This window comes from Euleptes europaea, chromosome 11 (genome assembly GCF_029931775.1).
Source record: "Euleptes europaea isolate rEulEur1 chromosome 11, rEulEur1.hap1, whole genome shotgun sequence".
NCBI classification, from domain to species: domain Eukaryota; kingdom Metazoa; phylum Chordata; class Lepidosauria; order Squamata; family Sphaerodactylidae; genus Euleptes; species Euleptes europaea.
In genome coordinates, this window is record NC_079322.1 from 10,715,701 (window position 1) to 10,742,757 (window position 27,057).

At 44.5% G+C, this 27,057-nt stretch overlaps 1 protein-coding gene across 1 annotated transcript in view; it reads left to right on the forward strand.

Annotated features, from left to right (window-relative positions):
- COBL (cordon-bleu WH2 repeat protein) overlaps positions 1 to 27,057 on the forward strand; it is a 255,876-nt gene that overhangs the window by 210,664 nt on the left and 18,155 nt on the right. The window contains exons 12-14 of the mRNA XM_056857870.1: positions 20,498 to 20,601; positions 22,134 to 24,124; positions 26,499 to 26,618. Of these exons, the coding sequence (XP_056713848.1) occupies positions 20,498 to 20,601; positions 22,134 to 24,124; positions 26,499 to 26,618 (2,215 nt within the window). The remainder of the gene's footprint in view (positions 1 to 20,497; positions 20,602 to 22,133; positions 24,125 to 26,498; positions 26,619 to 27,057) is intronic.

Sequence of the window (27,057 nt, forward strand, 5' to 3'; positions counted from 1 at the left end):
TTTTATATGCTCTTGGAAACAAGGACTTACAGTCCAATTCTGTGCATATTTATTCATAGATAAGTCACACTGAGGTCAGTGGTTCTTTCTTCCAGGTAAGTATGTGTAGAATTGCAGTCTTAATTCACTAAACATTTCATGTTTATTTTCTATCCTGACACTGCAGGTTCAGGGAAGAATAAAAGGCAGCATAGATAAATAAATGGGAAATTGGTCATAGGCATAAAACAGTAACTATTATTTATTTCATTGATATAGAGAAAGTCAGTGTGTCTTGATGGCAACATGGTTAGACATTTTGATGTAATTAATGTATAGGACAAAGACCATGCTTCATGTTATGTGCACTGAATAGCTGATCTGGCTGTAGGATCCATACCGTGGCCTGTTTATCTTTTTCCATATATTTTCCATATATTTTGATAAGTTGCCATTGCCCAAGTGAAATTTTCAGGTAAATTGTAGACGTTCCTACTTGAGAGAAATAGCCAAGGTATTCTTTAAAAGCACCTGGTCGTTGCTGACCTATGGGGTGATGTCACATTCCGACATTTACTAGGCAGTCTATGTTTATGGCAGTGGTTCCCAACCTTTTTTTGAACCAGGGACCACTAGAACTTCTTTGTTCGGTGCAGGGACCCTAAGGTTCAAAATAAAAATTCTGAGAATTTGAAAATAAACTTTAATCATAACTGTTAGTTAAACATTAAACTTAGAATAATATTTGAATATATATATTTTATAATAGAGAACTTTTAATTGAAAATATTAATTTATTATGGGTTTATAACTTTGTTTCACGGACCTTAATTTAGTTCTCGTGGACCCCTGGGGGTCCATGGACCCCCGGTTGGGAACCAGTGGTTTACGGGGTGCTTTGCTATTGCCTTCCCCAGTCGTCTACACTTTACCCCCAGCAAGCTGGGTACTCATTTTGCCTGCCTCGGAAGGATGGAAGGCTGAGTCGACCTTGAGCCGGTTACCTGAAACTGACTTCGGTTGGGATCGAACTCAGGTCATGAGCAGAGCTTTGACTGCAGTAGTGTAGCTTACCACTCTGCTCCTAAGGAAGTTTTAGGGAAGCCAAAAAGAGTAGTTCATAGAATCATAGAGTTGGAAGGTACCACCAGAGTCATCTAGTCCAACCCCCTGCACAATGCAGGAAATTCACAACTACCTCCCCCACACACACCCAGTGACCCCTACTCCATGTCCAGAAAATGGCCAAGATGCCCTCCCTCTCATGAACTGCCTCATGAACTGCACACTCCCTGCTGGAACCTTCCAAAAACAGCAATGAGCCCTGGGTGTCATCTGCCTTGCATCAGGAAGACAACAAGCCCTGTCTGATAACTTTGGATGTGTAAAAAGATTCACTGCACAATAGGTGCAGTAGGCAACATTCAAATAAAGATGTGACAGATTGGCCACTGGAGAACTGATTGGTTATGCAAATTAATATAACTTTTCAGCTGCAGCTGCCGCCACAGTGTGGGTTTTGTTCTCTTTCACTCCTCTTTCCTGGTTTATTTATTAAATTACCCCTCTTTTTCCCTGCTCTTTGGCTTCCTATGCATGTGATTCCATCTCTTGTGGCAGCCATTTTGTGTTTGCGCCCGTCATCCTCTGTCAGAATTCCAGAGGTGCCCAGGGGTTCAAAAAGGTTGGGGACCCTGATATATATTTTTCTAAATTTAAACAGCAGCAAGACAGATCTAGTAAAAATATGCACAGTCATCTACCTTTCATCTAAGATTCTAATCACATTCTAGGACATATTAAACCATCTTGCAGAGTTTGGTTCATTGTATCCTTTAATTCATTTTTGTAAGGGCTTCCAGAGGCCTTCAGGCTAGGGTGGCTTTATAACCCAAAAAGTAATTATTATCATTACAGCAATTATAATGGATGGATGACTAAACTCTGAGAAAGTGCAACTGCCAGCCTTTTGGAAACCACAGCAGAGAATTGCATTCAAGTACTGCCCATCAGCAGCCAGCTATCAGCTAGCAGTTATGACTGGGCTTGGTAGAAGAAGAGAAGAGTTGGTTTTTAATACCCCATTTTTCTCTACCACAAGCAGTCTCAAAAGGGCTCACAATCATCTTCCCCTCCCCACAACACACACCTTGTGAGGCTTAAAGAGTTCAGAGAGAACTGTGACTAGCCCAAAGTCACCCAGCAGGCTTCATGTGGAGGAGTGGGGAATCAAACCTTGTTCTCCAGATTAGAGTCCACCGTTCTTAACCACTACACCACACTGGTAGCCAAGTTGTTTCTCGCTAGTGAACTGTAAAGCCCGATCCCACCATAATATTACCTGTAACCTTAAGTTCAAGATTAATCATACATTATACTAAACACACGACCGCCCCCTCCCCGCATTCAAAGAATTGAGGGGAGGGGCGCATTTTGTCTGCGGGCGCGAAAAGAGAGCCAGTCCTCTTGCATCTTTGCCTGACGTGGGGAAGAGGGCGGGCCTGGGGGAAAGGGCTTAAGAGCGCCGGGGTGGAAATTTCCTCCCTCTTTGGAAGCGGACGGAGCAGAGGTCAATCAGGTTTGGCAAGGACAGCAGGCCACTTGCCCCCGGGGGACGCTGGACGGGGGAGCCACAGGGCCCGCTACAGTGGCTGGGCAGCCTACTGCTGCAGCTACGCTTGGCCAGGGCCCTCAATCTCAGTTGATGGCACATGGGGAGATGGGGCTTCCTTTGGGATCCCACCTTCCCCAGGCCCTCACAGACAAAATACTTAGAGGGGAATATGTGGATATGTTTTCACTCCTGAATGGGGATGAGGAGCCAAAAGGGAGAGACAAGGTAGGGCTTAGAGATGACGATAAGTGGCGAAGGAAGAAAGTGGACCGCACTTGGCCCAACTGGTTGGTAGGTTACCTTATCTATCAGGGGGTGATTGTGCGTGAACAGCCATCCAGGGCCTTGGCCTTGGTCAAGTATCTGGACATCATTAATCATGCTTATAGCGAGTTCATGGGCCAGGCTTGGCTCCAATACGATGAGAATTTCAGACTGCGAGCGGCTCGTAACCCGGCACTTGCTTGGGATGTCCCGCAGGGTGAATTGTGGATGCAGTGCATGATGCCTGCAAGGGCTGTGCAGGGTGAGAGGTCCCACAGTGGACACCTCATCGATCGCGCTCCAAGCTCTAGGCCCCTGGGGGGCCAGGCGGTTCAACCCCGCTTGCTTTGCTGGGATTTCAGTTCCACCGGCCGCTGTGATCATCGCCCCTGCAGATACAGACACGAATGCCCCATCTGTAGGGAACCCCACCCCATCACTTCCTGCCCCAAGGGCCGACCCCATAGGCGGGGTCGAGGGGACCGGGGCTGGGGTCAGAAAGGAGGTGGGGGAACTGCCACAGGTGCTGCTTCAAAAGGCGCCCAGTCCAATTAAAGTTCCCGAACTCCGGCGCCTTTTAGCTGCCTACCCGAAGGACTTAGACGCACGGTATTTGCTTGATGGTTTTACATATGGTTTTCGGATCCCAGCGGTGGGCCCTAGGGTTCATAGCATGGCCAGGAACCTGAAGTCATTAACTGGGATGGAGCGTGTAGTTAAAACAAAAATTGATAAGGAAGTCAAGGAAGGCAGAGTAGCAGGCCCGTTCAGTGACTTGCCTCTAAAAAACCTGCGTATTTCACCACTGGGTATAGTCCCAAAGAAGGCTCCTGGGGAGTTTAGGCTGATACATCATCTATCATTCCCAAAGGGCGGATCGGTGAATGATGCCATTCCCCAGGAGCTTTGTTCGGTCAAATATTCATCCTTTGATAATGCAGTGCGTTTGATACGCAATTTTGGAGAGGGTGCACTGTTGGGGAAGTGCGACATTAAGTCTGCATTCCGCCTCCTCCCCGTCCATCCACTTGACTTCGATCTCCTAGGTTTCTCATTTCAAGGCAAATTCTATTTTGACAAGGCATTGCCTATGGGCTGTTCCATATCATGTGCGGCATTTGAGAAATTCAGCTCCATGCTTGAGTGGGCAGTTAGGGTGCTTTCTGGTCTATCAGGTGTAACACATTATCTAGATGACTTCCTTTTTGCAGGCCCCCCAGAGGCGCATAGGTGTTTGGAGCTCATACAGCGATTTCATACATTGTGCCAGGAGCTGGGAGTGCCCCTGGCCCACGAAAAGACTGAGGGCCCATCCACCAAACTGACCTATCTAGGTATCGAACTGGATACCGTGGGCCAGCTTTCGAGGCTGCCAGCCCAAAAGCTTGCTGAGCTACGGGGCCTCGTGCTTAGTGCTATGCGGGCAAGGAAAGTCACGCTGCATGAGCTCCAATCCTTGGTGGGACATTTGAATTTTGCATGCAGGGTAGTCACGCCGGGGCGTGCCTTTGTGCGTCGCCTCTGCCGGGCCATGGCCGGCGTGCGGGCCGCCCACCACAGGATACGGGTCACTTCTGCCATGCGGCAGGACCTTTGCATGTGGGCCCGTTTTTTGGAAAGTTACAATGGGGTATCTTTCTGGAGGGAAGACCTTTTGCTCGAGGCAGAACTTCAGGTGCACTCTAATGCAGCTGGGGCCCATGGGTTTGGCGTTTACTTCCGGGGCAGGTGGTGTGCCGAGCGGTGGCCAGCAGAATGGAAGGCCAGTGACATAATACGGGACCTCACTTTCCTAGAATTTTTCCCAATGGTTGTGGCAGTTCACATCTGGCCGGAGGCTCTAGCCAATCATTCAGTGCATTTCTGGTGTGACAATCAGGCTGTGGTCCACATCGTTAACACACTGTCCTCCCACTCCCCTAGAGTCATGTCCTTGGTGCGGGCTTTTGTACTACAGTGCCTCAAATATAACATCCTCTTTTCAGCTCGCTATGTTCCTGGAATAACAAATAACTGCGCTGATGCACTATCCCGTTTTCAGATAGAGCGCTTCAGGAGCCTGGCCCCTCTAGCCCAGGAATCACCAGAGGAGATGCCCGTGGCACTGTGGAGTCTTGGAGGGGTGAGGCCTGGCGTGCCATAAACAACTCTTTGGCTCCGCGTACTCGGAATGGCTATGCCAGGAGTTTCCGGGCTTTTGAGGAGTTTAGGGGGAAGGAGCAGCTGCAGCTGGCTTGGCCTATACCGGTGGACCACCTCATGCAGTACTGCGTCCAGCTGCACGACACAGGGTACACGGTTTCCACTATATCGGGCCGCCTGTCAGCTTTGGCATTCTACGCAAAGGCAGCCGGGAAGGCAGACACGACAGGCGACTTTAGGGTGCGGAGGATGCTAGAGGGGTGGGCCAGAGAAAAGCCAAGGAAGCCAGATGCCAGGGCCCCTGTGTCCCCTGAGTTGCTAGCAGGCCTGTCGCTGGCCCTAGAAGCGCACTGCGCCTCAGCTTTCGAGGTCAAACTGTATCGTGCAACTGCCCTCCTGGCCTTCTTTGGGGCCCTGCGGATTAGTGAAATGTTAGTGCGGTCCAAGTGGGATCAATCAGGCAGGGCACTGCATATGCGGGATGTTTCTGTAACGGCCACGGGTTTGGCGGTCACGCTCCGAGCATCTAAGACTGATCAGAAGGGTAAGGGAGAGGTATTTCAATTGTACCCCTGTGCATCAGTAGCCATTTGCCCCGTGCAAGCCGTGCAGAGCTATGTTGCAACACGGGGACAGGGATCTGGGCCTTTTTTCCAGCATGCCGATGGCAAGCCACTTACTAGGAACCAGTTCTGGGCGGTGGTGAAGAGAGTTTTAGCCAGCCTGGGAGCCCCCCCTCACCTTTTTGGTACTCACTCATTTTGCATTGGGGCGGCCTCCACAGCGGCCACTCTGGGACATGGGGATGAAATGGTTAAGGCAGTTGGCAGGTGGCGATCAGCAGCCTTCAGGTCTTATGTCAGGCCTTTGGTCGCGGTGGCACAGCTACAAGGAGTGGGCCCGGGGCAGGGATCCTCTTTGCTGGCACACTGACATTTTGTCTTTACAGGCTGCCAGCGCAGGAGGAGGCGGGTCCTCATCTGTGGCCACAGCATTATCTTTTGGGCTAGCCGCAGGGCAGCCACAGGGGGTTTCGGCACGCAGCTGGGTTTAAGCGAAACGATGCTGATTGCATGGCTGGGCAGAAGGGGCATGCAGTGGGAACAGTTATTGCCAACCCTCCACGATCACCTGAAGGCGTCTCACCCACCTCAAGTAATCGTCATCCACTTGGGCGAGAATGACATGGGAAAGCGGCCTGGAAAGTCTATTGTTTTGCAAGCCCTGGCGGATTTTGAGCACCTGAGGGCCCTGGTGCCCGGCGTACGGTTGGTTTGGTCAGATGCTCCAGAGACGGGTCTGGAAGGGCGCATTGGCCCCAGGGCACCTGGAAAGGGCTCGGGCAAAGGTGAATGGTGAAATACGGCGTGCAGTAGTCTCGGGGGATGGCTTGCATATTGCGCATCCGGAAATCAAGCATTTCTTTCCACACCTATACAGACCTGATGGGGTCCATCTTTCAGATGCAGGCTATGACATCTTCTTGGGGGATCTGCAGCGGGGCCTCCTGGCAGCCTAGAGGGCAAGTGGGGGCTGGGGGCGGACCAAGCACTGGGCTGATCTGCCCCCCGTGGCGGGAGCAGTGCGGGAGAAAGGTGGCTTCATGGTTCATTTTACAACTCCGGTGAGCACCCTGAGGCATCACTTGGGAAGATGAAGGAGTAACCCTCAAACCAGGACTGGGGCCTCGGTGCCTGGCAGGGACCTGGGACAGGAACTCCTTGAGGGGTGCCGCTATCCTTTACCTATAGACCTCGCGGCTAGGGTGGATTGGACGCGGCACACCTCCCTCGAGCACTAAAAAGGCTTGGCAAGGAAGAGCGGGAGTCGTACCACATGTGACGGCTCGGAGCTCAGAGCCAGGGTGGGTCTCGCCCTTAGAGCGGGGATGCAAAAGCAAGAGGAGGCCTGACTCTTCAGCATCCCCACAATGGCCCGCACTGCAGTCAGTTATTGGGGATGTTTTGGTTTTGTGCGCTGCAGATCCCTATTGAATGATTAAATAAAGTTGGCCCTTTTATTATCCCAGCTCTGGTGTCGGCTCTCATTATTTACGCATCCGCGGACAATAATAGATTGGAAGGAAACATTTCACACTCTTGGCAAGGCACATAAAATCGCATACAGCAGGGTCAACTCCCAATTCCAGAATCGTACTACTTAAGAAAATCTTCTCTAAGAATGAGAAAAGTCAGAGGTGGGAGGTTGGGACTGACCAACGGAGGGGGAGTTGAGAAATTCCCATCATGTCAAGAACACACTGTCTGGAAGTGGGGTGTGTGTGTGAATCTTTTGCTTTATTCTGTTGGGGAAAGAATGCTGAGGCCAAGGGTTCCAGGGCAGTCAGCCCTTCTGTGCTCCTGGGAGGAGGAGGTGGACAAAAATGTGATCTGCAGTTGGATCCAATGTTTCTTTTTGGATCCAACTCCAATGATCAGGGACATTCTTGAATCCTCTTTCATTTATTTAAAAAGAGCAAATACAAAGAAAAAATACGAGTTTCCCAAACAAAAAGGCCAAGAGAAGGGTGAGCCCTGCCCCCCCCCGCCCAAGCAGGATGAAAATTCTTGTGTGTGGGGGGGGAGAAGAGGGCACGAAGATCTGGATGAGGAGCCCTTCATTGTAGTAACAAGCATTGATTTAAAAAATGGAGCAGCAAGCGTGGAGGGGGCAAGAGGAGGGGACACGAGAAGGAGAAAAGAAGAAAGACTTTAAAAAAATAATGGAAGTTGCTTCTAGATTCTGAGGTGGGGAAGAGGATCCAGAAGAAAAGCATTTTTAAAAAACACAAGGAAATTGAGAGGCAAAGCAGGTGGTGGAAACAAGTATGTGTGTAAACCTAAAGTCTTTGGCAATGATTCCCTCATCCATTTCCTTTAAAAAAGGCAGAATTACCAGGGATGTGGGGCAAGGGGGAGGAAGAAAGGGTGATAAATTGATGTGACCCATATGATTGCATGGAAAAATGGGGAGAGGTTCCTTGTGGGCCTCCCATTATATCCCCCCACCCAATTAAAGGAAAAGGATGAGGGGAAGTCCCAGGCGATGCATACCCCACACCCCTTGTAAGTTTCAGCAGGAAGTTGTTTTGGTCTGCAGTAGAGGAGCTGGATTTGAGTCCAGCAGCACCTTGGAGACCAACAAGATTTGTGCAGTATAAGATTTCGAGAGTCAAAGCTCCCTTTGTCGTCAGATACCATTCTTGTAAACAGCTCTTCTGTTTTCCCTTCTCATTAACCCGCCAGTGTGGTGTAGTGGTTAAGAGCGGTGGTTAGGAGCGGTGGACTCTAATCTGGAGATTAGATTCCCCACTCCTCCACATGAAGCCAGCTTGGGTGACCTTGGGCTATTCACACACTCTCAGTCCCATCTCCCTCACAGGGTGTCTGTTGTGGGGAGGGGAAGGTACTTGTAAGCCGGTTTGTTTCTTCCTTAAGTGGGAGAGAAAGTCAGCATATAAAAACCAACGCTGCTGCTTCTCCTCCTCCTCCCATCTTGTATGGCGATCCTGCTGCTGCTTCCTACTTTACTTCTTCCCTCATGGGCCAGGCTTGGGCAGCCAGAGATCAAACGGTAGGCGGGGCTGCCCGATCTCCCACTGCCCTTGGCTCTTGGATGCCACCCAGGCTCTACTGTGGCTCCACCCCTCTTGCCCATCAACCAGTCCCCAGCCTTGCCTGCCGGAGCTGCTATCATCTGTGGATGCCCGTGGCCTTGCTGCTGCTTCCAAGTCTCCAGGGGGGCAAAACACAGTTGCTCCTGGCCAGTTGGCGAGAGGGTTTGTGGAATGCTGGCTGTGATACAATAACCTACAGGCTTCCATGTCAGACGGCACCCTGTTAAGGAGTCTCAAACCAGCTTAAAATCACCTTCCCTTCCTCTCCTCACATCAGACACTTTGTGAGGTAGGTGGGGCTGAGAGAGTTCGGAGAGAACTGTGCCTAGCCCAAGGTCACCCAGCTGGCCTCATGTGGAGGAGTGGGGAAAACAACCTGGTTCACTAGATTAGAGTCAAAACAAAAGGGTTGAGCTAAACAACGCTAAAATAATAATAAATATATAAGCTTTAATATGGTGCACAGTATAATTAAAAACACAGGACCTATAATGTAGGGTTACTGTTCCCAAAAGATAAATACATATGGCACATACACAGCTGATGTACATCCATACAATGACCAAACTAGGACCAGACTTGGCCTCACATCTGCCTTCCTCGGTGGTCATATTTAAAATTATAACATAGGACACATCCTAATATATTCAATCGCACAATACAAGGTAAATATATATATATATATATATATATATATATATATATATATATATATATATATATATATATATATATATATATATATATATATATATATATGAAAGCCCTTTGGGAAGAGAGAAAAAAAAGGCAAGGATAACAAAGACAATTAGTAAATCTATCATAAACATAAGACTATAGAAAATCTTTTGTTTTTATCCAAAATATACTTTAAAAAATTATCCTTAAAATATCTTTTTAATTTTTAAAAAAAAAATTAAAAATACAGGATTACCTTTTATTTTATGTGGCTTCTTGTAAAAATATTTATTTTATGTATATTAGAACATGGCTCACATCGACCACCTGTATTTTTATATATATGTTTATAATAATATATGTTTATTGTGTTATATATATGTTTATTATATATATATATATAGTTCACCAAATTAGAGTCCGCCACTCATGTGGAGGAATGGGGAATCAACGCGGATTCTCCACATTAGAGTCCACTGTTCTTAACTAATCTGGAGAACTGGGTTTGTTTCCCCACTCCTCCACACGAAGCCTGCTGGGTGACTTTGGGCCAGTCACAGCTCTCTCAGAACTCTTTTAGCCCATGCAGAGACACGCAATGGCAAACCACCTCTGAATGTCTCTTGCCTTGAAAACCCTACGGGGTCTCCAGAAGTCAGCTGTGACTTGACAGCACTTTATACCACCCCATCTCCAACATCCCTACCCCATTCTCCTAGCCCTTGCTTCCAACCCCACATCCCTTCCCCCCGCCCCCAGCTCATGTTTACTCCCACACATACCGCATTCCTTGATTTTCCTTCAGACCAACCCCCTTGCCAACAACTTTATATCATTTCACCGCACCCTCAATGCCCCCTCCATTTTCTAGGATGCTCATTCAGTGCCCCTTGACAACTGATCCATAGGCAATTGAATTCAGTGCCAACCTTTCCCTCCCGCCTCCCCAGTCAGCAAAACAGAAGGCTTGTGCCATCTGCTGAGGTAACCAAAATGGTAACTGAACGCTTGTGGGAATCCCTCATCTTGGGAGAGGTAGGGTGCAGAGGCAGTTTCTTCATCCAGTGTCACCACTGGGCCTCTGCATGCACAATCTTGGTGATTCCTGGGTGAGAGGGGGCATTAACTTGTTTTTTGGGTCACAGGGGAGAAGGCATGTTTTTCTGCATACCTGGGTTTCCCTCTGCATTTGCAGAATCTCCTGTGATGTTCACACCTTTGCACTGTTGTGCTGTTTTTGTTATCCACATGGGAGTCAAGACATCACTATCAGATACAGTGACGATGTTTCAATGTGCTTTTGAAAACTGGTTCTGGGATGAAGAGCTGGTTGACGCTACAGCAGTGCTGCCCACTCAGTTATATGGGGCTCACATCTGTCTGCAGCTGCAGGAAGAAGTGCTGTGTGGAAAAGAAGTACACAGGATCTCAGTGATTCTTGCAGTGGTGGCAGGTCCATAACAGACTGCCATACCGCTGGGAATGATTGCAGTCCTGAATCCCTAGTGTGCATGTATACTTCTGGTTCTCACGTGCAATTGCAGAAAGAGCATGTGAAGACTCAAATTAATTTCTTTTTAGCACACTGGATTTGAGATAATTTGGAAAATTTGCCACTTCAAGGTAAGTTATCCCTTTTAGCAACAATGAGTGGATAATTTGGAGAATGCCTAATTTTTGTATTTAGAGAATGCCTAATATGATTGTTGCCATATATGACTGTGATACAATAACCTACAGGCTTCCATGTCACACAGCACCCTGTTAAGGAGTCTCAAACCAGCTTACAATCACCTTCCCTTCCTCTCCCCCCTTCCCTTCCTCTCCTCACAACAGGCACCTTGTGAGAAAGGTGGGGCTGAGAGAGTTCGGAGAGAACTGTGCCTAGCCCAAGGTCACCCAGCTGGCCTCATGTGGAGGAGTGGGGAAAACAACCTGGTTCACTAGATTAGAGTCAAAACAAAAGATCTGAGCTAAACAACGCTAAAATAATAACAAACATATAAGTTTAAATTTCCCAATAAAGACCTTTAATTCTTTAAATTCCTCCCCTGATGAGAATAAGATTTCAACCCTAACAAGGATTAAATGGTCAGAATCTACAGAACTTGAATTGCTTAATATCCTCCAATCTGACTTATTGTCCAAGCTAAAGATGTCAATAATTGGCTCTTCCTCTCATGAGGAGGTACTAATAGCCTTTTCTCAAGTTATAGAGCAATGTAGCTCTATAGCTAAACCGATACGTAAAATCACCTCTGAAGCATCGACTTGGTTTGATTATGAATGTTTAGCTCAAAAAAAGGAATTTACAGTCGGTATTTGGGAACTCTAGGAAAGGAGGCCAAATAATCGATGTGGAGCAATATTTATCGCTAAAAAAAGCTTATCAGGAACTAGTGGCTAACAAAAAGAAAGCCTATTATCAAAAAAGATGGGACCAACTGTTTTTGTCTCTGAAATCAAATGACAGTAAAATCTTTTGGAGAACAATTTCTTCTTTATTAAACAACAAATCCTCCCCTGAGTCAAATATTGCCCCCCAAGTATGGGTTGATTATTTTTCCAATGTCTTTGGCCCTGCTGTGGTCCCTCCATTTGATCATGAGGAAATTATTCCCTCAAATATCTCTCCATGGCATGTAGTAAGTAGTGGGGAAATTATGACTCTAATTTCTAAACTAAAAACCGGTAGAGCAATCTTAATGCCAATTTACAAAAAGGGAGACCCTACTCTACCGGGAAAGTACCTCCCTATTAGCTTGCTATCAATACTGGGTAAGTTATATGCTAGACATCTTGAGATCCGCCTTTCGGAGTGGTCTCAAACTAAATCCATTATTGGCCCAGAGCAAATAGGATTCACTAAGAACAAATCATTTTTGGATCACAGTCTCGTCTTATCCTTTCTTGTGGAAAAATACATGAAGATAGGAGGGGGAAATTGTTTGTAGCTTTCATTGACCTAAAAAGTGCTTTTGACTCTATTTCTAGAGAGAAACTGTGGGACAAACTGTCAAAATTAGGAATTGACCCCAGGCTGCTAATACTTCTAAAGAAATTACACTCAAACACCACTTGCCAAGTTAAATTCTCACCCAGTGGTGGTCTGACTAACAAATTTTAATTCAAAGAGGCGTTAAACAGGGGTGTGTTTTAGCTCCCCTGCTTTTTAATATTTTTCTTTCTGATCTAGCGCAATCATTAGATTCAGTCAATGACCATCCACCTAAATTAGGGTCTCAGTCTTTATCTCTACTCCTCTATGCGGACAATACCATCATTCTCTCTTTTGCTAAAGTAAGCCTCCAATGATATCTAGATGCTTTTAACAATTATTGCCAATTGAACCTACTTTTTATTAATCCCTCAAAATCAAAGGTACTGGTGTTTTCTAAAGTATGGTCTTTATATAAATGGCATATTGGGAAGGATTCAATCGAACAAGTTAAAAGCTATAAGTATTTGGGGATTACTTATAACTATAACCTCAATTTGTCTGTACATCGACATAACACTATCAAAGCTACCAGGATTTCCTTAAACTTAAGCAATTTTTTTACGCAAAAGGGAATCAATGTGTCCCCACAGTGATCAAAATCCTGAACACAAAAATACTCCCCCAATTTCTGTTTGGTGTTCCCTTATGGATTGGAGCCCTTAATCAAGAAATGGAGAACATCCAAGCCATATTTCTTAGACAAATACTGGGGATACCTAAATGTGTTTCATATTTTACAATTTGCCTCGAAATCGGGCAAAAATTGATTACCACTAAAGCTTGGATTCAAACAATAAGATATTGGCTCAAGTTATATTTCCAAACTGAACCAGGTTCCCTCTTAAATCTTTTGAAAAGTGAACTTCACTACTCTTCATGGGACATATTAATTAGATCTAAATTTTGTCAAATTGGAATTGATTTAGATAACCTTACTCTAGCCAATGAATCTTATATTTTTAAAAGAATTAAACAACGTCTCCTGGATATAGAACTACCCAGCTCTACCCTCCATTTGTTCTCCCGTGGCTTTAGGCCTTAATAACTGCTTGGGTAAAATGGCTAGGTATTTGGATAATCTAGAGATACCTTCTCAACGCCACGTTTTTTTTATTAACTAGGGTTAACGCATTCCCATCTAGGATGCTCTCAGGCCGATACCTTCAGATCCCCAGGCATGAACGCTTATGCCCATGTTGTTTAAATTTGCTTGATACAATTGATCATATCCTTTTAGATTGCCCTCTTTATGTGACTCTGCGGGATAAACTGTTACTTACTTTGCTCCAGTCCATGAGATACAGGAGCAATGAAGTGAAATGTAAATTTCTCTTGAGTGATCAGGATCCTAAAATTACAGCTACTGTGGCTGAATTTCTTACAGAAGTTCTTAAAGAACAAGAAAGGTTTTATTAACCCGAATTGGGAATTATATATTTTGTCCTTTGAAGGTATATTGTTGTTTTATTTTTGTTCTCTGGCATGCCAATAAAGGCTAATGAAGAAGATATACGTTTTAATATGGTGCACAGTTTTTCGTACAAAGCCATTTGAGGTCATTGACCATTGTGGTCATGCAAGGATTTGAAATTGGAAGTTCCTGGGTTCTTAACACTATGTACGCATCTGTTTCATTCATAGTAGGATGGGAACAGTTTAATGAATCTTCCCAGTGGTGAATATAAAACATAATTCCTAGGAATAGGGATGGAGCGGAGGATGAATTAAAGAAAAAAAGAACTTCTGCTCTGTGAAGCTAATAATTGAACCAGTTAATGACTGCTGTTTTATTAGTGAATTCTCATCAGATCCTGAAAGCTAAACAGTATTGGCCTCGGTCAATATTTGAATAGGAGACCACCAAGGAATACCAGGGTCGTGACCCAGAGGCAGGTCATGGCAAACCACCTCTGAATGTCTCTTGCCTTGAAAACCCCACCAGGGGTTTCCATAAGTCAGCCATGACTTGACAGCAAATCAAACAAAAAACTGAGTTTTACTTTTGCATTATTTTTCTTGCTGTGAACTGGCTCAATAACTTTGGTTGAGAGGCAGTCTGCAGATATTTTAACTCTGTAAGTATGACATGAAGCCCGCTGGGTGACCATGGACCAATCACAGTTCTCAGAGCTGTCTCACCCCACGCAGAGGCAGGCAATGGCAAACCACCTCCAAACGTCTCTTGCCTTGTAAACTCTATGGGGTCGCCGTAAGTCAGCTGTGACTTGACAGCACTTTCCACACACAAATATGACTGACCATTGTTGGAAGCAGGATGCTAGGCTAGGTGGTCCCTTGATTTGATCTAGCAGGGTAGGTCTTATGTTCACACCCCCAGGAGTTAGGCTACGGCTATTTTAGGCTGCCACCTGGATGAGAGGGTGGGTCATTCTTTTTTCAGAGCGCCCAGAATTGAGCTGGGAAGCTTCTTGTGTGCTTTCGTCCTGTGGTTTAACCTATATACAGTACCAAACTGTTCTCTTAACATACCAGAAAGTATATATCATTTGGGACTAGCTAGATAATAGCTAGTTGCCTTTTTGGTATAAAGTTTCTGCAAACATCAGAAATGGCCGAACATGAGCGCTGCAGCCTGCATGTTTGTTTGGTTACAGCATGTTCCTGTTTATATCTTTTATGAGATAAATTGCAGAGCAGTGAGCGAACAGCAGAGACTTTTGCCATGGAATGGGACCAACACTCTTAAATCAATGACACAAGTAATTGAATTGCTTACCCTTTATGAAAAGGTACAGTTTGTACAGAAGTTGAATTAAACCATTATACACATGCAAATGCTTATAATCAGATCCACTTCTGCCCTGGAATATATTCATATGAACAACAGCCCTTACAGTTGATCTAATGGGACAGATAAATGAGGACCATTGGATGCCAAGTTAGGTGCCTGGGCTCAAACATGAACTCAGCTGTGTCCTGTATTACTTCACTTACATGATTTCAGTGATCCTTACAACAACCCTGTAAAGTAGGTCATTCCCATATGGGAATGAGGGAAAGGGACGGAGGCTTTTGGCCACCCAGTGAGTTCCTTGTTGGTGTGGACAAGACCATCCCATTCATGGATTCATTCTGTTAACCAGTTCTTTGTATCAGCTCCCATAACATTTTCCTTCACTTCCTGCTACTGGTCTTATTTCAGGTATTTGCAGTTCATTCTTTTGAACACCCTAACAACTTTGTACTAGATTTTCCCGACTCTGGCAATATGGGTTTGCCTTTGCTCAACTGTAGATTTTGCAGTAGTCATGTTCCCATTAGGACAAATAAAGGCCCAGCTTCCATAGTGCTGATCTGTCAAAAAATGCTCCTTTAACCTCAGTTTTGTCTCCAGATGATTAAGTGCTGCAACAGGACAATAATATTCTGTGAACTCAGTTTAGCAAAAGTCAGTAGATGAACGGTTTCAGGGTTTTTTGTTATTCCTGATGCTCTGGTGTTTTAGGAAACCATGCTAATCCATATGTTCCTTCAAGAAATTCCCAAGTGGAGTAATTTCAACACCTCATATTTTGTGAGACAAGAGGCCTAAAGTTTATCGTGTTCTTTCCTATGTCAAAAAGAGTGTGTGAGAAAGTGCCATTGGAAATGTTTATCTGGCCTGTAAAACACTATCAGAAAAAGGCCTTGTGTTTTGCTTGAATGCTAGCCAGGGGAGGCCTGTCAACAGAAAGGAAGGTTTTAAGAGGCAAGGTTCCCTTCTCAGAAAGAGACTGAGAAGGTCAAGGAGGAAAGGGGTTTTTTTAGTCTCTTTTGTATTGCTAAAAATTAAAGTGCTAAAAGTAGCTTTAAATATTGTGAGTTATTGATGCTGACTATGACATGGCCTGCCCATCTACAGATGTTTGAATGACTTGATGGAGTCGTATGAACATAATACCAGATTTGAAAATGAGGACAAAGTAGGGTTGTGCACTAGAAAGAAAATAATTTTACTTTTGTTTCGTGCTTTCAAGGAGATCATGATTATAATTTTTTCCAAAATTTGAAATATTGGTCTTATCCATTGCTGGAAACTTCTTTCAAGTTTGGAATTATGGGGGATGCTTTTTGGAGTAGCTAATTTTTAAGCAAAGGGCACCAACATTTCAGGGAACCTATTCCTCCTACTTTTCTAAAGAACCTCAAAGTTTCGAGTGGATTAGACAAAACGGTCCGATTTTACAGATCCCTGAAGACTGTGACCTCAACAATCCTTATCTCTGTTGGTTCTTGTAGGTTATCCGGGCTGTGTAACCGTGGTCTTGGAATTTTCTTTCCTGACGTTTCGCCAGCAACTGTGGCAGGCATCTTCAGAGTAGTAACACTGAAGGACAGTGTCTCTCAGTGTCACTGAGAGACACTGTCCTTCAGTGTTACTACTCTGAAGATGCCTGCCACAGTTGCTGGCGAAACGTCAGGAAAGAAAATTCCAAGACCACGGTTACACAGCCCGGATAACCTACAAGAACCAATGAACTCTGACCGTGAAAGCCTTCGACAATATCTTATCTCTGTTGTTTCCTATGGGGAAAATACTGTGTTTTCTCCAGGTTGCTTCATTGAACCCTTCACTCCATTGCTCTCAAAACTGGAGGATGTCTAGTCTTACTAAAGAACCCTCCCCCCAGTTTTCCAAACATTTTGATAAAGAGGCACACTCATTCTTTAACAAAGAGGGAATTTGGGGATCCCAAAACTTTTCAAAAGTGCCTTGCTCCATTTCAGATATCCCCAAACTGAAATGAAACAGGAAATTTCAGGTATACTTTTGAATCAGAAATATCCAAATGCACACCCCTAGCACAAATGTTAAATTCCCTAAAGCCAAGTATGAGAACAAGCTACACATCTATGCAACTGTTCCTACTTATAGCTTTTTTATATTAACAAGGCATTTCTTCTTGGAACATGTAATATTTCTGCAGATAGAAAGCATAGTTTTGACAATAGGGGCCCTGCCTTAACTAAGAAAAAGGAACAAAAAAATTAGATACCCCCTTAATTGACTTGACTGAACCCCTCAAGATGCTACAAAGCCACCTAAAATACAAATGGAGAGACTTGATGGAAATTATAACCCCACAATTCTGATGGGCTGTGATCTAGATGCTATAGGCGAGAACTTCATCAATTCTTTTGAAGCTCTCCCTTGGGAAGAACAAACCAACATTATTGAAAGACTAGGAAAACTTCAAGCACTCCTGAGTAAAACACAACAAGAAAGTGTAACTCAGTTACAGTGTCCTTCAGTGTTACTCCTCTGAAGATGCCTGCCACAGCTGCGGGCAAAACGTCAGGAAAGAAAATACCAAGACCACGGTTACACAGCCCGGATTACCTACAAGAACCAATGTAACTCAGTTAATTTCCAATGACAAAGAGAGCAATAAGGTTTTAAGATCCACTGCATCGCAAACTAATATAACTCTTCAACTAAGGGGTACAAACAAGAAACTCAAAAATAAACTGGAAAGGAAAATAATTCCCTCTTCCAGGAAAAATCAGGAAGGAATTATACCATTCTTCGTTTAAAAAACTCACCAAGATGCCGAACAATCTGAGTCATCCGCACTAACCCCTGACCCACCAGTACCAACTCCGCTTGAGCCTAAAATTCATATAAGCACAATCAACCCTGCAGTTGCCCTCTCAGCCCGCCCAATCAAAGTGCAGAACACTGGAAGTAAATGACAAAACATAAATAATAACTTAAGAAAGCATAGTTTATATGACAATATATAGATTTGGGCATGAGTTGTCCTTGTTCTTCTTCATGGTCTTTGGACATTCTCATGTATGGATTTGTTCTAATGCTGTAATGTTGTGAAACTTCCTTTCAGGACAGAGAAATAGGATGCTTAAGCGTACTGGCCATTTATGCATGGCTGTTTCCTCATGGTCTCCCCGCCGACTACTCTGGGGCTTTGTTTTGATTATGCTTTCATTTCCCGACCATCGGAGGTCACCTCGCTCTCCCTGCATGTTTCCGCACGTTTTCCGGATGCTGGCTAAACACAAATCCAGAAAACATGGGCAAAATGCACAGAAACACAGGGAGGAGAGCGAGGTGACCTCTGACAGTCGGAAAATGCAAGCATAATCAAAGCAAAGCCCTGCAGTAGTCGGCGGGATGACCACGAAGAAACTGTCATGCATAAATGGCCTTTGACAAAAGAAAGGTAGCTTCACCAATATATGCTTTGTATTCTATTTGATTATCTGATTCCTCCTCCTGGCCCAGTGGCACCCCCACCCCTTTTAATATACCCACATTATGTACCCACCCTTAGACTCACTTGCTACATTCTGTGATCTAAAGTTGCTGGGTATAATGGAGAGGAATAAAACAAAGAAGGGATCTGATTTTCATTGAGATTCTTTGTATCCTCTTGCTGTCAGGCCTTTGCTGTTAGCAGTCTTTTGACATGAGCAGGCCAGCTTCTGGATACACACCAAGTTCTTGATTCTCATGCCTGTAAACTCTGTGTACAGTTTCCCTCGCCTTGCTTCCCACAGCTGTGGGGATGTTTAGTCTTCCTGTCCTGGGAACCCTTATCTCAGGTACGCTAGCCGTGTTTACCTTTGTAGCCTGTAACTCTTTTAAACATGTAACCAACCAATGCATCGCCATTACTGGCCTCATCTGCGTTTAAGCAGTCAGCTTCTTTAATCTGCCTTTTGCTCCTAATAAAGTATTACTGCTTCAGGATCACCTGCCTGAGTGAGTTTGCTTATGGGATGCTAGGGACAGACGCCTGACACTTGCAAACCTTTTACAATCAGCCAACTACAGCCAGTGTAAGATTGCAGAAGGCATGAGAAAAAGGACTTACAGGAATTGTGTTGCTTTACAGCTTTCCCGGAATAGCTGAAATGGCAGCAGACTGACCTTGCATGTTCCAGATGAGGCATGAACATGGTTATGTCTGCGTTACCTGCTGCCTGACCTGCATCGGCCTCAACCATAGCATTAATTGCTGATGCGCTTGGGCAGGGTTGCAAAAATGCACATTGTTTCTGCCATATTAAAGCAAAAGCTGTTCTATGTATGAAAATACCCGGATTGCTATGCCCGTGTACGTTAGTGTACCCTAGAGGCTACCCAAGGAGTGCTAATATTTGATGTATGATCATGTGCGCTTAGGTACTAACAGGAGGAAGGAACGCACCAGCTTTCAATTATTTTTCTTTGATGTTGAGATACAACGTTTCCCCTCCCACTGCTAGTTCCTCTTTCTTAATTACTGCGTCCTTAAGCGCTTTAAACTTTTATTAATAAGATGTAGGCTCTGATTAATTCCTTATTAACATAATTCATGCTGAGAGCAACATACAACTTTCTGCAAGTCCTAATTTTGAGATGGGCCTATTTTTTTTACATTTCTTGTACAGACAGTGTAAAAAGAATAGGCACATCTCAAAATTAGAACTTGCAGAAAGTTGTAGGTTGCTCTCAGTATGAATTATGTTAATAGGGAATTAATCAGAGCCTACATCTTATTAATGAAAGTTTAAAGCTCTTAATGGAAGCTCCATTTCAGATGAATAGTGGCTGCATACAAGTTTCAAAATTCTCCATATATCACCTTGGTAGCATTGTGAAATTTGAATGGAGCCAGCATTTGTGTGGACTGGAGCTTCCATGGGGTTGCAAACCTCCAGGTGGGGCCTGGAGATCTCCCAGTATTACAACTGATCTCCAGATTACAGGGATCAGTTCCCCTGGAGAAAATGGCTGCTTTGGAGGATGGCATTGTACCCTGCTGAGGTCCCTCCCTTCCACAAGCCCTCCCCTCCCCTTGCGCCACCCCTAAAGTCTCCAGGTATTTCTCAGCCCAGAGGTGGCAACCCCAAGCTTCCACATAGGCAGTGCACCAGGCACTATCAAGACTTTTGCATTGCTGATAGAGCTGCCACCAGTACCAAAGTTTGAGCAGCCACTTGGACTGTCACCATGTGAAGGTGTTGATTGACACAAATGGCTGCACTTTTTAGGCATAGCTCAGCAACCCAATGCTTTTGCAGTGAGTATATGTGCTGTATGAATTGGCCCTTACTTGAAAAAGATAGAAGTACTTCTGTACTGTTTGCTTGTAGAGAAGCACACAGTTTGAGGGGGAGGGCATTCTGTTCACCTTGGATGGTGTCAATGAGATTGAGTTTGGTAAAGCATTAGCAACCCTTTCTTCTTTTTATTTAGCATGGAAGAGGATGAAATGATGGAAGCGAAATATGAAAATTCAGAGACATTCATTGCTGCTCGGCTGGAACAGACCTTGGCTGCATTCGATAAAGAACTAGCAGGTTGGCTGACGTTGAACTTTTGTGTTTGTGATGTAAAAAGGATAAAGTAAAGAGGAACACAGCAACAGCCCACCAATTAGGCCATTTAGCTGGCAGCCAAAATTAGAAGAGAGTCCATGGAAGTGATCCATTAGGTTCGAGTCCAGTAACACTTTCATTGTTGGCCATAGTATGTCACCTTAGGACATCCATGATGTCCTGACTACTCTGGTTTTTGAGGACTGAAATGTTTCCAAAGTCCTGCTCAGCATTTCTGAAAATACAGATGGGTTTTCTGTGGTCGCACTGTCCTTGTCTAAGGGAGCTAATCTTGCCTACTGAAATTGTTGAGCCTGCCCGGAGTAGCCTCCCAAAAATGGACGTCTGTGACAGCGCCTTAGACACCAGCAAGATTTTTGGTATATTAACTCTTGAGAGTCAAAGCTCCAGTGATGAAATTGTAGCCCAAATCCTACAACTGCAGAATAGCTTAACACGGAGACAATTCTGCTTCCATTCCTAGCCTTTACCTCTTGAGGGCTCTATAATTGAGGCCTGTCTGCAAGTGACGGTTGTTCGGTGAGAGTTATGCTCGCACTAGGTACTTATGGGAGCATAGGAAGAAATCATAACAAGCCAATAAGCTTGTTAATAATGTTATTTATTCTGATCGTTATGTTGGAAGGATATTAAGTGTCCCTTAGTAGCGTCAGACAGTCGAATTGTCTATTGACATATCTCCAATAGAGCTGTACAGTGACAAATCCAGTCCTGTGCTTTTGGTTACAACACCAGACTGCTTTCTGCATCTGTGATGAAAAGGGTACATTCTACCTACTTGCTTAATTTGTGCCTTGCAAAGAAAAATCTGAAATCCCTAAATAGGGCCGAAGAAAAGAGGGCTGCAGTGCCACTGAAAGCCATGTCTGTTGAAATGCTATAGCTTGTATTCTGTGTAAACCACAAACGCATTTCTTTGAGAACCACTCACAGCTGTGAATCAGTGCCTGGGCAACATTTTCCAGTCCAGCGATTATTAACATGAGCTAGTCTTTCACCTCGACACCTGTTTGAATACATAATGCATATAACTCGCTTTTTTGAGCTTTCTTCAAACTCTGGAAATAAGCTGTGCACATGACTCATTTAGATTATATTTTCATGTGTGTCCTGATATGGGAATTGCTTCATTTGCTTGGTTACAATAGGAAGGGAAAGGACATCCTGGAATAAGTTTGACTTGCATATATAAGTAAAACAGTGCTCAAACAATTACAGCTGCTTTCACAAGAATGGCGCCACTGCAGAAACAACTTGTTGCGAACAGTGGAGCTGTTGCCTTGCATCTGTCACATGAGCGCAAAGCAAACTGCTTCTGCAACCGAGGAGTTTCAAAGTGTACCATGCAGTAAGGGAGGCTCCTGTTTCGCCACCCCCCCCCCCCCCGGGTGTGCACATTCAGTTCTTGTCTGTGTAAATGTTTTTTTACTACGTAAAAGTGTCGTGGTACATATGTTACACATTTTTGAAGGGTTTGTTGACATTTTTCACAGCAATGGAAGGTACGCATGAAGATTCCGAAAGCAGGTGTATACCCAGTGAGATGGATGGTCCTCTTCTGCAAAATTTTAAGCCTGCAGAAGATATTCCATCTGCTGTGCCCGTGACAATTATAGATGACGTTCCAGAAGCTGATATTGCAATGCACTACGTTAGAGAAGCAGGAGACGCTTTGCCTTCCCAGATGCAGGCTAATGAAGACGTTCCAGTTAACCCCATTAGCCTAGGGAAGCCATCCAATGAGAACAACAATGCTGGATCTTTCAGTAAGGGATATGTGAACAGTGGATCTCCCTGTTTATTTAAGGGGTTATTACGACAGCAGTCACCTGTTCCAGACTTTAGACACCAAAATGAAGAAGAGAGGAAATACGAGTCTGAGACACGAGCATCATCATGGGAGGAAAGGAACAAGGACGAGGCAAACCTGGAGGTTGTGTCTAAAAATGCTGCTAACTTCAAACTTACGAACAAAGTTAATGGCACAAAGGAGAAAGCGAAGTCACCGAACGAACAGAATGCCAAGGAAGAGCTTCCAAGCAAAATGGAAATGGAATTCAGGCCAGCATCGGCAAGATCCACTGAGGATATGGAAGCTGCCCCTCCACCATCCCTGTGGTCCAATCGTGTTCACAATATCATAGCAAGCTATGAGCCTAAGATAGGCCTCACGACCTTTAAAGTTGTTCCTCCCAAACCGGAAGTGAAACGCTTTGACACAGACGTCTCTCTCTCCACTGGTGCCATTAAAATAGACGAGCTGGGCAACTTGGTGACTCCAAATACTGGGGGAATTAAAACGATTGCAGTAAACACGCCTTTGAGTGAAACAGGGGAAACCCTCATTGGAAGAGCCAAAGCATACTGGAGGTCCAACTCTACAGAAAAACCACTTGACAAGTCCCCAGTAGGTTATTTTAATAAACTCCCAGTCATCCCTAATTCCAAACCCCTAAGTAAAGCATCTGAAACGCAACATGACTGCCTTACGAGTCGGAAAGTGGCAGCTGTGCCACTAGTTGCTTCAAAAGTAATTGAAAATCATTTGGGCCCTGAAAAAAGTAAGCCATCTCTTCAGTATCCAGAGAAAACACCAACTGTCCCAGTAGGTAACAAGGATAAGATGGAGCTGCCATTTCAGAAGCCCCAAAGAAGAACATCAAGCCATTACGTAGCCTCTGCGATCGCAAAATCCTTGGATCCACCCCAGTTTAGAACCAATAGGGAAAGACGTGACAAGGAAGAAGAAAACAGTGCTCAGAGGGGGGCAAAATTTGAAGTGGAATCCCTTCCTAAAAGATGTATTATTGTGGCCAAATCTTGCCCAGTGGAACCACAGCCGGCAAGAACAAATGAAGGTTATTCAAGTATCTTCAGTTGCAATAGAAATACAGCAAATACACGACCAAGTGGTGCTCAGTCCGAGATGACAAACAACGCTGCCAACATTGGGTCACTGAATCAGACCAGTCCTACTAGTAATTACAGAAGGAGCTTCAGTGCGCTATTTACCACAGTTTCTTCCCAAGATGGTGTCACGGAAAAGGAGACCAGTTGTGACTCCACACAAAATGCCATTGTTAGGGAAAAAACTTCAACAACATTCACTCAAAATGCTGAACAGGCTGGTCAGAATAGTTCCCTCTCCTTCCTTAGACCATTTCATGCCCCCTCAACTTTCATCGCTTCCAGCTCCCTTATGAAGTCAGGTAGTGGGCATTCTGTCCACAGTGGATCCCTGGAATGTAACGGTACCCCTCTGGTTAACCACGTGGCTTCTGAAAAAGGAGAGAATCTTGGCAGTGCCTCTACCGGGAGTGAACTGGAGCCTCATATCAGGGAAGACAACAACATCTATAGTGTCTTTGGGCCAAAGAAAAAGTTTAAACCAATCATCCAGAAGCCGCTTCCAAAAGACATGTCACTCCACAGTGCTTTGATGGAAGCCATCCAAACTGCGGGAGGAAAAGAAAAGCTTCGGAAGGTAAGATAACCTGGACGAGATCAATGTTGGGTGTTGCAGGATGCCTAGTACTTCTGCAGTACCCAAAACTGCTCTTAGGCCGTTTATGCATGGCTAGTTTCCTCGCGGTCACCCCGCTGACTACTTCGGGGCTTTGCTTTGATTATGCTTGCATTTTACCACTGTCAAAGGTCGCCTCGCTCTCCCCCTGGGTTTCCGCACATTTTGCCCGTATTTTCTGGATTTGTGGTTAGCCAGCATCCAGAAAACACAGGGAAAATGTGCAGGGAGAGCAAAGTGACCCTTGACTGTCAGAAAATGCATGCATAATAAAAGCAAAGCCCCAAAGTAGTTGGCGGGGTGACTGCGAGGAAACAGCCATGCATAAATGGCCTTAGATTCATTAACATTATTAAACCCTGGCCTTTTTACCTTAGCTGTTATCTGTTTGATAACAGCTGCTGTGCACAATCCCATAGCATTTAAAAAAAATTATTATAGCAAAGATACTGCCTGGCCCACTGACAGTTCTGCATATTTTGTGTGTTGTGCAACATCAATAACAGCTGCGCTTGTTTAAAGTAAGAAGATGGATACAGGTATGTATTGCAGAGAGAGCATAATTAGCCTCTAAGATCAGCCCTGTCCTCATAAAGGATTATGAAAACTAGGCTTCACTATGCTTCATGGGACATATTAATTAGATCTAAACTTTGTCAAATTGGAATTGATTTAGATAACCTTATTGTAGCCAATGAATGTTATATTTTTAAAAGAATTAAACAACGTCTCCTGGATGTAGAACTGCAGAATCTTAACCCAGCTCTACCCTCCATCTGTTCTGCCGCAGCTTTAGGCCTTAATAACGACTTGGGTAAAATGGCTAGGTATTTGGTTAATCTAGAGGTACCTTCTCAACGCCGCATTTTTTTATTAGCTAGGGTTAACGCATTCCCATCTAGGATGCTCTCAGGCCGATATCTTCAGATCCCCAGGCATGAACGCTTATGCCCATGTGGCTTAAATTTGCTTGATACAATTGATCACATCCTCTTAGACTGCCCGCTTTATGTGACTCTGCGGGATAAACTGTTATTTACTTTGCTCCAGTCTGTGATGAGCAATGAAGTGAAATGTAAATTTTTATTGAGTGATCAGGATCCTAAAATTATGGCTACTGTGGCTGAATTTCTTACAGGAGTTCTTTAAGAACAAGAAAAGTTTTATTAACCCGAATTGTGAATTATATGTATTGTCCCTTGGAGGTATATTGTTTTTTTATTTTTGTTATCTGGCATGCCAATAAAGGTTAATTATGATGATGATGATGAAAAGTAGGCTGAATACATTTCCATCAGCTATGGTTAGTGGCAGATATAAGAAAATACCACGCAAGAAAAGGCTTTGTGGCTGCCATCTTAAACAGCCAGATTCAGTCCATCATATAATTCTGCTCTGTCCACTCTATACTCAACAGCGTTCAAAATTAATTAATCCTCATCTACAAGCCCAAGAAAACTCAATAGACATGAGAACTAAATTTTTATTAATGGATAGCTGATGAACAGTTTATGATAGAATATGAGTTTTTTCATGATGCTTGTACTAATGTATGCCATAATGTTGTTATTATGCCAATAAAGGTCTATGTATGTGTGTGGATTATGAAAACAAATCTAATCACACAGTATGGGTGCAGCAAGTACTGCCTTTGATTCCAGAAAGTCAGGTTACTCCTCTCTGATCGATACTTCATTCACACATTTACACACAATTCATGTTTAATATCCAGTGGCTTGTGAGGATAAAGACTAAAATGTTAGGCCTTCCAACAGAAACTGCACAGAGATGCCACGACAAGCTGTAATTCAACTGAGATTTGCTGGGATGGGCACAGGCGCCATTTTTGTTGTCCCTGTGCCACCCTCCTCTTGTACATGGCACACAATTAAGGCTTCAGAGCTTGACAAGCCTTGAAAGGAGCTCCAAGTCCCTGTGACACCTGAATGCAGGTAAGTAGAGGTTTGTTTGCTTCTCACAAACTGGGATTCTAAAATGGAGTTAAATCAAGGCTTAGAATTCTGGCTTGTGGGAAACAGACAAACACCACTTCATCCAGGGGGCTGCAGTTGGACTTCCTGGGGCACTGGAGCTTGTTTTAAGGTTTCTCAAACCCAAAACCCCAATACTGCTTCATGCACACACCAAGGGGGGAGGGGCATGCATAGAGACAACTAACAAATAACATTTGTGGCCCCCAAGGCACATTTCAATTTATTGTGTTGGAGTACAGCCAGAGTGATCTTCCAGATGCTCAGAGTTATCTACATTTCCAATCTTCTAGTTAAAAAAGAGAGAGAAGGAGGTTGCCTATGTCTGTATTATCCCATTCTAGATTTCGGACAACACCGTGAACGGAACTCAGAAGAAAGCATTGGTTTCGGACCCAGAGAATGAGCGCTCTGCCCTCCTGGCAGCCATTAGAGGTCACAGTGGAGCCTCCAAGTTGAGAAAGGTAAAGGCAAAAAGCCTTCTTTGCATGGCTGGTTCATCCTTTGTACTGTAGCGTATCAGTGGTCTGGAAACAATGGCAATGAAAGTTCTGTTGTACTGAAGAAAAATTAGATCAGGACAGGCATGGTTGTCATGCCCCTTTTCAGTGACATGGATCAAATTCTACCCTCACTGACTTCACTGGAGTTGCACCAGTTGCAACTGAAGGTAATCCTTATAATTCAAAACATTGCTGACTACTTGCTCAGATGAGACAGTCATCAAGAAACTAGGCTTGCTGTAACACAGTCACCTGTCACGGGAGCCTGAGAAATGGTGGTGGTGGAAAGTGTCGTCATGTTGTAGCCGACTTATGGCGACCCCATTGGGCAGGGGTGTCGAACTCATTTGTTACAAGGGTCGGATGTGACATAAGTGTCACTTGGTTGGGCCGGACCATG